The sequence below is a fragment of the Dermacentor andersoni genome, chromosome 10 (genome assembly GCF_023375885.2).
Source record: "Dermacentor andersoni chromosome 10, qqDerAnde1_hic_scaffold, whole genome shotgun sequence".
Taxonomy (NCBI): domain Eukaryota; kingdom Metazoa; phylum Arthropoda; class Arachnida; order Ixodida; family Ixodidae; genus Dermacentor; species Dermacentor andersoni.
This window is the reverse complement of record NC_092823.1, coordinates 110,807,238-110,824,457: the sequence shown is the minus strand read 5'-3', so window position 1 is coordinate 110,824,457 and position 17,220 is coordinate 110,807,238. Positions and strand designations below refer to the sequence as shown.

Genomic DNA, 17,220 nt, shown 5'->3' with positions numbered 1-17,220 from the left:
AGGGCAGAGAGTTTCGATAGAGCCGTGATAGCGTCGTGAGAATAAATAACCGCGTTACTAGAGTGATGGGCGCTCTTCGATTTGTGCACTTCTTGCTGAGCTTTCGATGGCTGGTCGAAAATCGCTGCGGCATGCAACGGGGAATTAAAACCGCAGCTAAAATTGATGCTGTGTGACGGAAAAGTGTTGGCAGAGTGGCGTCGGATACGTGCCGAAAGGGCTCAATAACATTATACAGCCACGCAAAATGTCGTGTTATACGCAAAAAAAAAAAAAAATCATTCTCGCCGGCAGCTCTGCGTAGCCGGAACCAGAGTATTCTATTCCTGTCGGAATGGGGCGGACTCCGGCTATGCCAAAGGAATTTCAGTTTTGAGGAGCATAATGATGCATCATTAGAGTCTCCCTTCATTTGCTTATTTACTTCCAGGATAGGGGTTCTTTCAGAAAATCTATTGAATTCGCCTTGATAATGAGCATACGTTCCATAGGAAAGACGCAAGTAGTCTTGAATTATTCACCCTCACGCATCTACGTCGTTGCGAGAGAGTGAGGAAATTCAAACTATCAGAGTAGAATGGCCGCAGGCACATGGTACGCATGAAGAAGCACTCTGGAAGTGTATTCAGCATTGTACTCAAAACATGTCCCGAGCAAAAGGCATATGCTAGGTTGCTTTTATGTACTGCCAATTCTCTATGAAGTGCTTTCATTTAATCGCACGTAACCCCTCCACAACTTCAACCATTCCGGAATTTCTTCTATAAAGGATAAAAAAGTTGTCAGACTCAGGCTGGCACATCTATTAGGTAAATATTGTAGTACAGTTATTCGTGCAAACTTTAGGCTGCTATGGCCTACCTAATTGTTATTAAAGGGCCTCTCCTATGATTCAATGAATCTGGACAAAATCCATTGCTGAAGCAAAAACTTGTTATTCGTTCACGTTCGCAGGATTCTTGTTCGCCGACAATGGCTTTGACGTCTGGGCCATGAACACGAGAGAGGCCAAGCCGTACATAAGTCATATCACACTGTCCCAACACGATCCGGAGTTCTGGAAATTTAGGTAAGGCGCAAATTTTGCGTTTCTGTTTGATCGCGTAAATAGGTTTCCGAAGTTCTTTTTCGTGTCATGACGCCCTGCGTTGCTATACGGTTTACCTTGCGAACGCCAACACATTTCAGGACCTGTCAATGACAGCTTTATTTTCGACAGCGAAATTTGCCTCTATGTTTGTGAAGTTTGTGAAGCATGTCGTACGTCTAAGACCTCTTCTGTGTAACATGTGCCCACGGAATGTCTAGTAAGCAATATATTACCTGCGATGTCAAATTATGCTTAGTTCTAGCCTGTCAACTTGTTCGAAGCCTCTTGTGTGTCATTTGTTTGAATAAGCATAAATAAGGAGCAGGCTATAGTGTGCAACGCAACTTTGCTAAGTGTCCGCTAGATGGCACCGAAATACCGTGCGAAAGCAGAGATTTCACCAAAGCGGATACGACAACCTGCACGTTACAAACGCAAATTCGACAACACACTGTAAGGGGCGATTATTTGAGAAGTGCACGAAAATCAGTAGCACGGTGGGTATGAAAGACAGCTATGTGCTATCGCAAGTCCTAGTCGCAGCTTTGTAAGAGCCGTTGATTATTGTTTATTGTGTGAGATAACTTTAAATGACATTTTTGTGCCATTGCTGCGTCTCTGCGCGCTAAAGCTACACGTCAGCACTCACAAACTTTTCCTGCAGGAAACGTCTCCAAATTTTTAAGCAATGCGATACATTACACGGAACAGTTGGTCAGAGGACACTTGTGCGGACAATAAACATTCTGTTTTTACGGCAGCTCAATCCGCAGGCTATAGAGAATGAGGGCTGAATAAGAGCGTGCTTTTTTATGTTGAATAACATCCTGCCGTAAGTAGTTGGTGCATGTCATGCCTTTTATGGTCATGTTCAATAAACCTGCATGCCTCAGCTCTTTGCATTGCGATGCGTACAGTTAAGTGACGGCAGTACCTATGAATAATGGATGCAGTTCAGCACAGCATAAAATTTTCGAAAAGTTAAAGCAAGCGTACACGTCCTTCACTAACAACCATTCAAACGTTCAGGTGCATAAACATGGAAGTTATCCAGGCTTCTTGCTTTTTATGCTCGACCGTACGATTCTTGTCGATAAAGCAGCGGCAGGATCACATAATGATATGATCATACGCAGTTTTGACGAAATGAGGCGCTACGACTTGGCTACTTGCATCGACCACGTCCTTCACTAACAACCATTCAAATACAGGGCTTTTAGGTGCATAAACATGGAAGTTATTCAGGCTTCTTGCTTTTTATGCTCGACCGTACGATTCTTGTCGATAAAGCAGCGGCAGGATCACATAATGATATGATCATACGCAGTTTTGACGAAATGGGGCGCTACGACGTGGCTACTTGCATCGACCACGTTCTGAACGCCACCGGGGCTACCAAGCTAACGATAGTGGCGTTTTCCCAAGGAGTCCTCGCAAACCTCGTTCTTCATTCAGTCAGGCCCGAATACAGCGAAAAGGTAAGATATCGTTCTCTGTTCGCTTCAAATGATTATCAGTGACACCTTGCTGCCTGGTTGTGCGGAAAGATACGTACTGTGTGGCACATTGGTGTAACTCCATAGGTTATCAGATTCTGTCGCATAATTGAGGGAATATACACCAATCCGGGTGGTGAGGGAGCTTTCTTTAATGGCTGCGAGATTTAAGTTTGACTGGCGGGGTTTAGTACCCCAAGCAACACTGCGGCTATTGGAGACACGGTTGTGGAAAAGCACCGAATTCTGACGGCCTGCGATTCTTTAATGAGCACCTAAAGAACGGTAAGCGAGCGTCTGTGCATTTTGCTTCTGCCGAAATGTGGACGCCGCGGCCGGGACTCAAACCCAGGACCTTCTGCTCAGGAACAGAACACCAGTGCAACTACGTCGCCGCGGAAACGTCGGCTTCGTATTCGCTTTGCCCGAGCGTCATGTGCATGCGTGAGTTACCAGAGATACAACTGGGAACTTTTTCCTGGTGTCCTTTCTGAGCTGTGGGGGCTCTTTGGTGGGGACTCGGGCTTCTAATGTTCATTTGCCGAGGTACATTGAAGAACGGCGAGCTTTGCTCCCGTGTAAGCCGTGTTTAAACATTGGTACGATCGGTATTATAGCGGCGGTCGGCGATGGGAGGAGTATATACGTGTCGCATGTGCATAGGACTCTGCGTATGTGCAGTCCAGTCATGAAAAAGTATCTAAGTATAACTTACAAATTAATGTTTTGCAACCAAACAAGTTTGGAGTAACAACGTGTCATTATTTGTTGGCCGGCGATCGCCAAAGCGGCATCTCCCTAACTCCTCTTCCCGCCCCCTGTCCCCTTTCTCCCCCGCTCTGCTTTGCACCGGGTCGCTTCACTCACTTTGGGAGGAGCCCCCCATTTCAAGCGTGGTGGTGAAGCATAGGTAAAGAACAACTACTGCAGAAGTCGAAACGAGATAATAATGGAGATTACAAAAGAAAACAAAAAGAAAGCTTGCTGCCCATGCGATTCGAACTACGGCACTTCCGATCACACGCGCAGTACTATGACCGTCAGACCGCGAAATACTTCTTTTTGTCTTTATTGCCTATGTAAACATATTTTTTACAGTGACGCAAGCCTACGTACAGAAAAAATGCGAACTCTAGCTGATTATGAGCTCCTTACTGGTTTTCTAAAACAGGTACATTGTGTTGAACGCTTTGCGTTTACACAAACAAACACGAAACAAAAGCGGAAAGAGAGCTCGTTCCGGAGTATTTATCCGCGGTTGCGTAGTGCAGCTTGGCTGCGGACAAACGAAACAAAGCTAGTCCTCCTCCTTTGTAGTATATCACCAGCGGAAAGCCAGATTCCAAGAAGGGAAAGTCTGCAGAAAATCTCGTTCGCAACTCGCACATGATTGACTCCATCCTCGGCGTGGGAGAGGCTTAAAATGAATCTCCAGCAAAATCGCTGGCTTCAGAAGCAAGCAGACTTGCTGACTTGAAACATACTCGCGTATTTCGCGATTGCCTCTTAAGCATGCCTTTGCGATCTCTTTTAGATCTTTTAATTGAAGCAGTATCCTACGCATGCTCCACGCAAATCTCTCCCCTTTTCATTGGATGAACTCTCTCTCCTGCTCTCTAACCGTTTCACGAGCTAGTCACAAAAGACGTGAGGCTCTAAAGCAGACGGCAAATGAAAGTGTATTCTACCACAGCACTCAAACGAGAGATCGTCTCAGGGCATTCCATTACTCGAACGCGCTCACCTTGGCTACAATATTTGATTTCTGCCTATACGTTGTGGGCTGTAAAAAACTTTCCGTCCTCTCCTTTCTCAGGGCTTTTGCTAGCTAGTTAGAGGTTGAGCGGCATAATTAGTCGAAGCTAGAAGGTTTCTTTGTTACAGGCGTATGTCGTGATACCAGCAACACAGTGTTTAATGCCAATAGCTACTGTTTTAAGCAACTCAACATCTTTCGTGTATGTCTCGTTGCAGGTCAACCTTCTCGTAGCCTACGGTCCTGTCGCCAATATCACCCACATTGAGCCTCCGTTTCGTTGGCTGATGCCGATTATTCCGATACTTGAGGTAAGTCACTTCACTGTTTAAATGTACATAGCATGCCAATAAAAAGAGAGCCACTTCACCGAAATGTAAAAAGAGTTTTGAAACAACACATGCGCACAGATTTAGCGGCACGTTAAGAAAGGTCGCGTGGTTAACATTAGTGTTGCTGGTGCCTGACAACGTCGAACTTTTCGGGTTTGTTTTTATTCCAATCTCCTGACGCGAAAATCAAGTAACGGCCGACGCAAACATCAGGCGGTGACCCCCAGCGTCATTAGAACTCCTCTATCAAACGGTCTCTTTATTTATGGGAAGTCACTTTTGTTTGTTTTCAAAACGAATGCAATCGCATGTCTTCAGATGTTTTCCTTATCTAAGTGGCTGAATAGAGGCAAGCTACACGCAAATGTGGATAGAGTTTCGGTGAGGCCGACCTAGCGCAATCGAAGCGTGGATAACGAGATGAGTAGGGTTGTACCTGCGTCTGCGATCAGCCCGCTTCCCTTGGCTTAGCTCGCGGTGACTCGTCGAAAATCGCAGTGGGGAATAATCCCCCCTCCCCCGCGGAAAGTAAAAAATACTGCTAAAACGCCACTTCAGCGTAGAAGAGTCGGCAGAGCTACGTCATGTACCTGCCAAAGAGGCTCGACAAAGTAGAGGAGGGAAAACCCAAGGGGACATCTAAGCAATTCTTATGATGTGTAAATGCGAGAGCATGACTTGTCGCTGAGTGCGTCGCTTAGTTAGGTCACTGAGTGTAGCGTTGCCGTGAAATGTTGCTGAGCTTAATGCTGCTGCGCTATGTTTATGAGTGTAAAGTTCCTGCTTATGACGTCGCAACAACGCAAGACGACAGACCTCTCCGTGGCCACTGTTCCTATTTAGTTAGATGAATATGAGGTAATTTGTGTGCCGTTTTTCTGCTAGTGATTTCTGATGACGGCGGGGTCGCTCGCTCAGCCAAGTAATGCTTTATGAATAAAACCCTATTCATACAGACTTTCTTACTATTGCTCGTTAGGGCCTGTCTGACACATTTGATTGGGTGTATTTCTTTTGTGTCTGGCATAGCCATAACGATCTTTTAACCTTTCTGTTTTCTTGTTTCTTTTTCCTTTTGCAAGAAATTGTAGCTCATATTCGCAGACGCTTCGACTTCCTTAGTATTTCACGTCTCCTGCGCAGCCTATTTTGTACCCGTTCACCGAGGCCGGCTATCTCGGTACGTCTACAGGACTACGGGAGCTTATTTCGGCGGTATGCAGAATAATCGCTAACCCCCTCTGTGCCGCTTCATTCACGATAACAGCATTTGCCAGTCCGGAACAACTCAACGAGGTAAGAGTGAAGAACACATGAGAGATTGTACGATCCTGGGAAACTTACGCTTGCAGCTGCACATATTACGGGAACGTGCCGCTAAGGTGATGCGGATACAGCCAGACAGGCAGACAGAGAGACAGGGGCGGTTTTGTGTATATATCTAACATATAAACCGGAATGTAGGTCAAGTGGGAATATTCGTCTAACCCTTACCTCTAAGCTAAAAAATAGACAAAGAACTTACGGCAGAACCCATCTCACAATAACTGTCGATAGCAATGCGATTAGCATTCATGCAATGTAGCGACACACCTTATTGCTCTAGTAAAGTTATATTAAAATGGGAGTACCGGCTAATTTGAGACTTAAGCTGCTTCAGCTACTAGCGACATGCACTGTCTGCGCTTTTCTATGACACACGCTTGACAAGGTGGCCCATGAGAAGACGACGACTGTGCTGCGACGCCGTAATAACGATGGAATGCTGACGAAGAAATGAGGTAAGTAAAACGACAAAGGCGGTGCGATGACGACATCATGACGACAATGAGATGAGAATTCTTGAATGCTGACGATGGTTTAACGATTACAGCGTGACGATCGTATGAGCCCAGTGCAAGGACAACGATGGCGTGGTGACAACCGTACGATGACTGCCGAATGAAGAAGCTGGAACGAGCCACGATGGCATAACGAGGACGGTAACATAAGGGATGCATGGCAGCGACTGTGTGACGATCATGGCACGACAATCTTGGAATAGTAACGGCTGAGTGACGACATCCTGATCACGAGAAAATGACGATGAAATGACGTAGATGGACTGACGAAGGCTGTATGACGACGATGACATGACGACAATGAGATGACGTTTATAGACTGATCAAGATGGTAAAAAGGCAGCGTAATGACTACGGCATAATGATAGTCGTATGATGATGACAGAGTGACGACGACGGTATGACGGCGGCGGCATGACGAGAGTCTGACGATGAGGTCACATGATGACGTCAGAACTAAAGCGATGGCACCACGACGAAGGTATGACGTGACAAAGGTATGAAGTGAATGGCAAGACAAGCGCACGGCGAGAATGGCAAGACCACTACTGCGTCACGAAGAATGTATAAGGACGATGGCTTGATGAAGACGGCTACTGGAGCGATGACGACATTCTGGTGGCGTCAGAAAAGTCACATGACGAAGCTGGAGTGACGATAACGGATCGATCACGCGGCCACACGGTAATGGCATCACGAATGCACGGCGATGTGTGACGACGAGCGCATGAGAAACTTCGCCTGACAAAGCTGCAAGGACGACGATGCAACACTCAAGAATGGAAGACGAGCATCATATACACAGTCGCCCAAGCTACTAGACAACTTGGGCCACTGGGTCAGCGGCGAAGAGGTGAGGGCGAAGGCGTGACGAAAGTCGACTGACGTAGCTGGAGTGACGACGACGGAAAAAGCCCGGAGGCGTCACGACAAAGATATGAGTGCGAATGCTTGTCCACTGTATGATTACAACTGCGTCACGACGATTGCATGACGAGCATCGCTTCACAACTTTTATTGACGACGATGCAATGACCTCGATGGCATCACTAGCACGAGCACGTACTTGGCGGTGCAGTTTATTAGACAACCTGGGCCACTTGGTCGCCGTAGAAGGCGTGACGTCGATGGTATGGCGAAGCTGGAATGACGACAATGGAACGATCTCGACGGCATCACGACCACGAGCACATACCTAGTGGTTCTAGTTAGTAGACCACTTGGCTGTGGAAGGTTTTGCGCACACTGAACAAGACAACAAGAAAAGGACACGGAGACCAGCGCAGACTGACAAATGAAATTCTATTCCTGAAGACAGAACATATATACCCTCGCGACCCATCACATGATCACCAAGCATGAACAACAGAGCAACCATTCCACATGAGAACACGCAACGATGCAGAATAACCGACATATTATTGTCTAATATTGAGCAAGTTAATTTTGCTATCATTACGACGCGACAGACGGATGGCTAACATTGGGGCCATATAGCGTAAAACTGGGGCCGTATAACGTAAACTATTCCAATATGTTTTTATTCCAATCTCCTGACGTCAAATTCGCGTAACCGCCGACGCAAGCATCGGGCGGTGACCCGCAGGGTTGTGTGGACAAACCAGTCAAATGCTCCCCTCGTTCAAAGGAGGTCACTTTTGTTTGCTTTGAAAAACGAATAACATTGCCTGCACTGAGCGGCTTGTACACTAATTGGCGTACAAGAGTCGAGGAGCATGCTCAAGTGGAGAGGAATTCGATAGGGCCGAGCCACTGCACTAAAAATCGATAACCAGATGAAGAGGGTGGTGCTGACGACTGCGATTAGTCCGCTTCCCCTTACTTAGCTTGTGGTGACTGGTCGACAATCGCGGCGGCATGCAACGGAAGCTTAAGAATGACGCTAAAACGGATCCTCAGTAAAGAAGAGTTGGCAGAACGAGGTTGTAAACGTGCCAAAAATGCTCGAAGGCGTTACACGGTCACGCAGAAAGCTTTAATATACGCAAATAAACCTATGCTCTCCGGCAGGTTGCGAATAGCAAGTGCCTGAGTGATTGGCTCCAACCGTCTTTTATTCCTTTCCGAAAGGGGCAGCCTGCGGCTATTCAGAAAAAAAATTCAGTTTTGTTCGGCATTTTAATGCATCTTTAACCCGCGCACGTCACATTGAAGCGGCGAGTTTTCGTGGTTTTGTGACGACACGTGACAGGCAGGTGAAGTGGGTGCAGGTCGAAAACTTTTGACCAGTAGCCGAAAGCTAATGGCGAAAAGGCGTCGAATCAAAAAGAACTATTTTTCTCTTGTTCAGTCAAATCATGCATAACCAATGTGTACACATCATATCAGACGGCGAGCTATCGCGGTTTTCGTGAGGTCGCGTGATAGACAGGCGAGGTGGGCGGGGTCCAAAAAAGTTTTTGACCAACCGGGGTGGGTTGAATGCAGAAATGGAACAGAAAAGTTTGGAATAGCTTTACGTTATAGCACCCATGCTCCCTGTAGTCTATACATGTGCCAAGCTTCTACAATTTCTCTTGTCTGATGAGGACTAACATACAAAAACGTGGTTTGGTTGAAAAGTGGTTTACACATGCTGAATGAACATTGCGCACTGTGCATTGCCAAATGCGTATAGGGTCTTCCCTTCAAGCTGGCCTTGTGCTCTCTTAGCCTCACATTTATGCATCGGCCAGTCTGACCGACGTAGCACTGCTCACACTTGAAAGAAATTTTATATACTACACTTCATTTGCATTCTAAAAACTGGTGCACATGACGCATCTGACACTTATTAGTAAGACTGTTAAACTTGCTATGATACATACTATTTGTCGCAAAACAAGCAACACCCCCCCCCCCCCCCCCCATTTTGTCTACTGCCGGAAAAACCACATTCACATCATATTTGGCAGCAACCTTCTTGAGTTTATGCGATAAGCCATATGCATACGGGGTTACTGAAAATGTTCTATTATCTCGGCTTTTTTTCATAGCCTTGTCCTCCGATGTTATATTCTTCACTAGCCTTTCGCTTGCAGTTAGCAGCGTTGAAGTAGGGTATCCAGCCTTTTCGAGGCTAAACACCTGCTGTAGGAGAAGTTAACGCAACTTGTGCTTGCAAGTTTTTCCCCAAGCCGAATGAAAACAACCACCCGCGACGATTCCCTTTCGTACTATCCTTGAATGGGCTGAATTGTATTGTAGAAGAGGTTTCTCACTTCCTGGGGAATATTTTCAGCTCAAGTGGTCATCTTCAAAACTGAGCATCACATCCAGGAAGTGTAAAACGCTATCTGTTGGCGCTTCATATCTGGAAACTAGCCCTTTGCCTCTTATTTATTTCATTGAAATTTCATTTCCAGTGTGAGCAGTGCTAAGTCGGTTAGACTGGCCGATGCGTATATGTAAGGTTAAGAGAACACTTGGCCAGCTTGAAGGGAAGACCCTATATGCATTTGGCAATGCACTGTGTTCATTGGGCATGTGTAAGCCACTGTTTGACCAAACCGCTGTTTTGTAGGTTAGTCCTAATCAGAGAAAAGAAATGGTATAACCTTGGCACATCACAGTCTACAGGGAGCATCTCTTAGCCGTCCGTCTGTCCCTTTGTATGATAGTCAAATTAACTTGCTAATTAATAGACAATAGTGTGCCTTTTATTGTGCATTTGTGAGTGCTGTTTTCATGTCGAACGGATGCTCTGTTGTCCATGCATGGTGATCATGTGATGGCTCTCGAAGGTATATATGTGCTGTTTTTAGGAATAAGAATTCAGTTGCCAATCTGCGCTGCTCTTTGTGTCCTTTTCTTGTTGTCTTCGTTCAGGGTGCGCAAAATTTTCCTCAATGAAGTTAAACCAACTAGCCCTTGCAGACAGACAGACAGACAGACAGACAGACAGACAGACAGACAGACAGACAGACAGACAGACAGACAGACGGACGGACGGACGGACGGACGGACGGACGGACGGACGGCCAGACAGACAGACAGACAGACAGACAGATAGACAGATAGATAGACAGACAGATAGATAGATAGATAGATAGATAGATAGATAGATAGATAGATAGATAGATAGATAGATAGATAGATAGATAGATAGATAGATAGATAGATAGATAGATAGATAGATAGATAGATAGATAGATAGATAGATAGATAGATAGATAGATAGATAGATAGATAGATAGATAGATAGATAGATAGATAGATAGATAGACTCAAAACGGGTGAAATAGACAACGAATGCTAATCGTATTCAAAACACAACAAATCACACACGGGGTTGCTCGGAAAAGCACACGAAACAAACACAAGAAACAAAATTTCACCAATCATATTTCAATGTAAATATGGCTTTGGCCGTGCTAGCCGTGCATTGGCCAACATTCTGGAATTCGCATTCTGGAAATGATTGCTGCATAAAACAAGGTGTGACTTTACCTCTCTTTATTCATGAACATGTACGACTTGTATTCAGCTCTTTACTGTATGTCCGCAACACTTAAAACCTATGTCACCTCTGTCAGTATCAGACAAAATTGTGCAAAGGTATCTACCCTAACAGATATGGCAGTTTGAAACCCATTAGCTTTGTGTTTCGCTGGAAATTCGTGAAGCGCACTTCATCGTCCCCTGGATCGCAGTCATTGGGGCTCCTTTCTCAAAATAAGTATATGACAACTTCTTTGCAGAGAGCATGCAATCGACCGGCTACTCACCAATAATGCAGTTGTTGGGAATGCGCTCCGTACTCTGTTTCTCTTTCAGAATTCACAGCGTGGCACAATCCTTCTTTGAAGAAAATTTTGTATTTATGGCTAAGCTACATTAGTACGATGCAAACTATTAAATAGTAAGCATTTTGTAAAAAACGGTTGTTTTTTACTTAGGGTGTTGCAAACAGATGAAGCGTCACAGCTCAGCGCCGAGCAATCGCTGTTTATATGTGGTTTTGTGTATTCGGGCCTAGGCTAGGTTATTGTCGCCGAGTAAGACATAAAATAAGACGCGTTTTGCTAAAAACTACCATTGCGTGCTTCCGTTCTTGAAGACCGCTAGACTCTTCTCACGAAGAATGCGTCTTTTAGTTTCCTTAATCACGGCTTGGTATGATGGTTTCTTCCACGAACATGCTGTCACAATAAGCTTATCCTCCTTTCAGACAAGGATGCCTGTCTACGTGGGTCACATTCCCACCGGATCGACCTATCAAAACTTTCTGCATTATCATCAGGTATACGTTCTCTTCTATAACTGACACCCTTCTAAATGACATCAGTGTCGGCCTGCTGAATACTAGATTCCGTGAATAAATTGCAGATGAAATAAGTTAAAAGAGAAGCCGATTCACATTACAACTTATAATGTAAAGTGTCGAGGCCTTGAACTCCATCCTGAACTTCAATAGAAAGTAGGTAACGAATGTTCGTTAAGAGCGTGGCCAATTGAAATCAAGATTATTTTATTTGCTCAGTGACAGGCACCTTTGCTGTGGTGGCAATATCCTCTTCATTCACAATTTGCGACAAGCCACTAGTGTTCCTTAGAAAGCAGTGTTTTTCAATGAAAGCTAAAATGCCGATGGCAAACACCAGCTTTAAGGATGAATATTGAAAGCGTTACTGGTCGGTTCACACATTTAAAGGCAGGACTTGACGCCATATGTTGGTCTTCGGCTGTGGGTGCTATGGAAGAAAGGGCCAGCCGAGATAGCTGGTGACCTCATGAGCCCTGTCTTCCCGCCTGCCTGTTATTGGTGGTCGCGTAATGTGCATTCAGGAGACGCTGCGCAGTCGAAGTGGGCAAGCAAGCGAGAGCACGAAACACTCACTTTCAGACACTGAGCACTCGAACTCCTCGCTGCCGCAGCTGCGTAGCACAACAGCATTGTAACAGGGAGTGGTTCTGGTCGCCAATGTGAGACGTGTTCATTTTTGTATGTGCGCTCCTGACACCATGTTTGTAAAATAGTAAGCGAAATTTCACTGCACCTTTTATGAATTATAAGAATACGAGAGTTAATACGAGAGTATTAATACGAGAGAGTTAATACGAGAGTATAAGGCAAATTTACTTCGTAAATTTGCCTAATACTTTGCGATCCCTATCAACGATTCACCTTTCGGGCGTGTTGGCACTTTTCCCGCTAGATACAATAGATACAACCTAAAGTTCTATCTATTTTCAAGAAAGTCTTAAATTCTAGACATTTCAATCATTCCACATAGGTTTTAGTTCCTGACGAGATGAGCGTAAGTTCACGACATATTCCCACCTGGGATTCGCTGATGGGCACATTCTCATTCACTGTCGTTTTGATCACCTACTCGAGAACGCATGTACGAATTCCAATCGAGCATCAGCTTAGTAGCATCATCATGTAATATGCTCTGAAAATCTGTGCTCCACTAAGATTTATTCTGTGTTTCAATGTTAATGTTATGGAACGATGTAATGAAATCCGTGTACACATTATTTATGATCACTGCAAAATATTTCGCCTGGATAAATCAGATGTGCAACTTTTTAAGTATGTTTTCATTGCCATAATTAACGTTTACCTTTTTTCCACTTTCTAGGAAACAAATTGAAGGAACTGAAAACCTGGGGGAGTATATGTTGCACTTGGCCCACAAGTGTCTTGACCTATACTGCCCCATGTAGATATTAGCAACACTGATCTGAGATGTCAAATTTTGTCTTAGGTGAAGCTCTATTCCAGCAATACGGCTCTGATGTTGAGCTATGTGCTTGAGCACATTTTTAATTTGCCTCACGTGCTATGAGTTTCCAATCAGAAAAAAAGTTTTCTTTACAGATTTACGAGGCGAAAAACCTGGTGATGTTCGACTACGGAACGGTCAAAAATCGTCGCCTATATGGCCAGGTAAATAAAAGTTTAATTTCATTGTCTATTTAAGCAGTCGTGTAATCGGACCAGCATCACCCACGATTCTGAGAATGTTAACAGCAAAAATTTTCTACCTGACTTGCCACGAAATTTTGTCGTAGTGCGGTGGGACACTCGCCTCGAGCCTATAGACGCGCCGGCAGTCCATGAAGACGAATCTCACGTGAAGCGTATTACCGCAGATTTTACAGCGATGCTTTCTTTGCAAATCCCCCTAGGCTTTATTGACCCTTGCTCCCGCTGTGCGCTGCTCCTGCTGCTGCTGCTGGCTCGCTGAGTAGTTCGCACACAGGATGATGAGCAAAACGTGAACATGGTGAATGCAGGAGCCAACGTTTCGACAAGTGGACTTGTCTTCTTCAAGACAAGTCCCTGAAGAAGACAAGTCCACTTGTCGAAACGTTGGCTCCTGCATTCACCTTGTTCACGTTTTGCTCATCGTCTTGAATTTCCATCTCCCGCATTCCCCGTCTTTTCACACACAGGATGGCACTCGTGCAATTCCAGCAATTGTTCTGGTGGCCGCCTCTTTCCTCCACAGAATTACCCAGGGAAAAACACGTGCAGACAGAGAGAGAGAGAGAGAAACAAGCTTTAATGGTTTGCTGGAGATGTTAGCCTGGCTGTTCGCCTGACATGCTATTCCAGGTGCTGGGTGATGATCATGGTATTTACAGTGATACACACTTTAAAGAGCACACACGCGCATAGATACGCTACAGAGATAGTTACAAAGATTCGTTAAGGCTCGTGGCCCGCAAGAACGTGAGCAACGCCCTCGCGGAGCGAAACGCACAGGTGGTGCTTTGTCATGAGCCGAGAATGAGCTGTAGTGACAAGCTCGAGTCACGTCGACGGCGCAGTCACGCCTTCAGGGACTCCCTGTCTAACGTGTAGTGGTAGCAGTTGCACAGAAAAAGACGAGCAGTACCACAATACTCTTCCCACAAAAAAATATCCGCTTTTAAGCAAGCGATTCCTTTATTGAAGCTAATGTTCTATGCCATCGTTCTCTAGTTTTGGAGTGTCGGCTCCGTCGGCTTCTTGGCAAGTATGAAGTAGGCCAATCCCGGAAAAAGTGCAATGGCGAGATTAGCCGATTCTGGAGATGTAATGAAGAGTCAGGACGATCTCGTGGCAGCGTGATCCGTGGTGACGTGGGTCACCCGAGACTCGTGATGGAGATCACTGTGGAGCAGGCACATAAACACTATGCCGCAAAATTCATTGTGGAAGATGATCTATTGGATAGCATTTATGCGCCATTTCACGTGTATTCCAAGTTGCGAGTTGCATCTGCATAACGTTATTATACTAATGAAAATTCTAAGCTCGCAGTCTTCATAGGAAAAGCACTCCTGTTGCAACAGCTGCGCTTACCAGAAAGGGAGATGGTAACACTGCGAGGAACGTTCGCCCCTTACTTATGGCTTAGCTCCTGCAGTACGAATGATGCAAGAACTCTTCTGACCCGCTAGCCCCCCATGTGCAAATGAATCCCAAGCAGAGCTAGATGTCCAGCAATGCGTTTCAAGGAACAGACACCCAGGGTTCGCCTCATTGCATTAGCCACTGCAACCAAGGAAATGCGCGCTGTGTTCATCTTTTTCTGGTATACCTGTTATTTGCAGCCAAATTGAGTGCCAGGGTCACCGTGCTGTCACAGTCTACCTAGTTTTCCTTTTAGGCACATCTACGTACTAACGTTCATTTGTACTATGAGCCAAAACACATCCTTACATATTAAGTGATGGTCTTCTAGTACTCGATAGTGCTATTTGAAATAGTGACCCTTTCAGTAACATCTTCTTCAAGAATGCTCCCAATGATGCTAAACGATGTTCATCCGTTGTCGTCACAACGATCTCTACTGTACTAGAGAATACCTCCAACGTATGGATTATAATCGATATGTTGAACTTGTATGTGTAATTCTGTATCTTTGTCCTAGGACAGCTTGATTCTTTTCTTTGGAGGCTTAACGCTGTCACCATGTTTGGGCCTTGCCAGCTATTGCATAGAAAATGTATCTGCTTTGTTTTTAAGATTTGGGCATACAGCCGAAAGACGTGAAGAACTTGATCAAATTTTTGTTTTCAAACTTTGATACGCAGGAAGCACCATTGGTGAGGGCTTCATAATTTTACTAGGCTTAATCGCTGACGTTGACAAATTATGCCAATTTCTGGTAATAAATTTCTGTATGCAGGCTAATTCTTGAAATTGGGCTGCAGAACTACTTGCGCTTAGTCGGTTACAAGGAACAAATCTGCCAAATATTTTATCCAAGCTCTACTGCGCAGAATCTGCATGAAGTTGGCCTGCGCGAGTAAGTTAGATTTAATATTATTATCATAGTATGCTAGCTTAAGTGTAAGACCAGTTTCTGGCAAGCTAGTTCTGCAGAATCTTATACAAGATTTTGACAAACACGCATGGGCTTTCTGTAGCGTTGTGTAAATTCGAGTGCATCATAGTTTTTCCTGTCATTGTACTACTCTTTGTATCCGATAATCTAATACGCAGGCAAAGCCACCACCGTACCCGTTGGAGCGCATAAGAGTGCCAATTGCTTTGTTCCCTGCACCAGGAGACACGGTGGCGACCTCAGCCGACGTCTCAGACCTTGTTGACAGGCTCGGCGAAAACGTCATTTTCGAGCACGTGCTTCCGGTGCCTACTTTTCTCCACATGGATTTTGCCATCGGTTACAAGGCGAACGACATCTTGCACAACATCGCCATCGAACTTATGCAGAAATACGCCGACGAAGGTCTTTAAAGAGTCACTCAAGAGAGAAATATAATAGGCCTGTTTATCAGAACCCTTTTACAAAAAGAAAGGTTAATTGAAAAGATGCTCAGTAATCCAGAAATAAATCAAAAAACGAAAAGCATGCGGTGACACCCCTTGAAGTTTTCGCGCGAGCCCGCCATGACATCGCAAATCTTGGAATGCTTGTTCGGGTTTCGTTATTTTTTGATTATGGCCAAAGCCGCAATTACCCTACACCTTTAGAGCTTTGTGTACACATCACGTATAACGACCAACATATTTTGAACAAATATATTGAAGGACCGTTTTTTTTTAGTTCACGGAGGAGATCGCTAAAAGCTACTATACATTTCGTATAGCGCATAAAAATGAAGAAATAACGACAGTTAAGTAACTATATGCAACGATCCTAATTAGGCCGAAAGCGCAAAATTTTCGCCACGCATTGCAGGTAACATGGCACCGACTTCAACTAAATATAAACTCGGTGTGACGTGGCGCTCTCTGAACATTGGGCAGCATAGTTGGTGTACAAATGTTCTGAACAAATGCTTGATAAAATTTTGAACAAATGCTTGTAATTTTTTGCGAAACCTGTAGTCAACTTGCACTATGAAGACGTTGCGCGCACACCACACATAAGATTGTCTATATAGTCCATCGAAATTTCTGCAATGTGGCGTGCTTTTCTTTCTTGAAGGACATTGGGTAATCTCCCTGTTTGGCTTGTAATATACACTTGTACTGTTTTGAGGTGCTTGTGCAAGTGATTTTCTAAAATGGTGTAATTCACCTGCACACCCTAATGTTTCGGTGCACGTCTCCCACATTATATGTAAATATAATATTGATACTACTTTTTGTTCTCCTTGGTCAGCTGGAAAATATTAAAAAAGAGATAAATACTGGCGTTTTACGTGTCAATACCGTGAAGTGGAACGCCGTAGTGTGGCACCCTTAATTAAACTTCAAACAGCGCTAAAACGACAGGACCAGAATGAGGAGGAGACA

General features: G+C 44.8%; 1 protein-coding gene across 1 annotated transcript; it reads left to right on the top strand.

The window, feature by feature from the left end:
• Positions 1–2,427: 2,427 nt before the first annotated feature.
• Positions 2,428–16,503, top strand: LOC126544679 (lysosomal acid lipase/cholesteryl ester hydrolase-like). Its single transcript, XM_055078111.2, has 6 exons — positions 2,428–2,568; positions 4,561–4,653; positions 5,818–5,970; positions 11,686–11,757; positions 13,342–13,410; positions 15,961–16,503. Exons 1-6 carry the CDS (start codon positions 2,428–2,430, stop codon positions 16,213–16,215), a joined length of 783 nt encoding a protein of 260 aa, XP_054934086.2. The 3' UTR covers positions 16,216–16,503.
• The last annotated feature ends 717 nt before the right edge of the window (positions 16,504–17,220 follow it).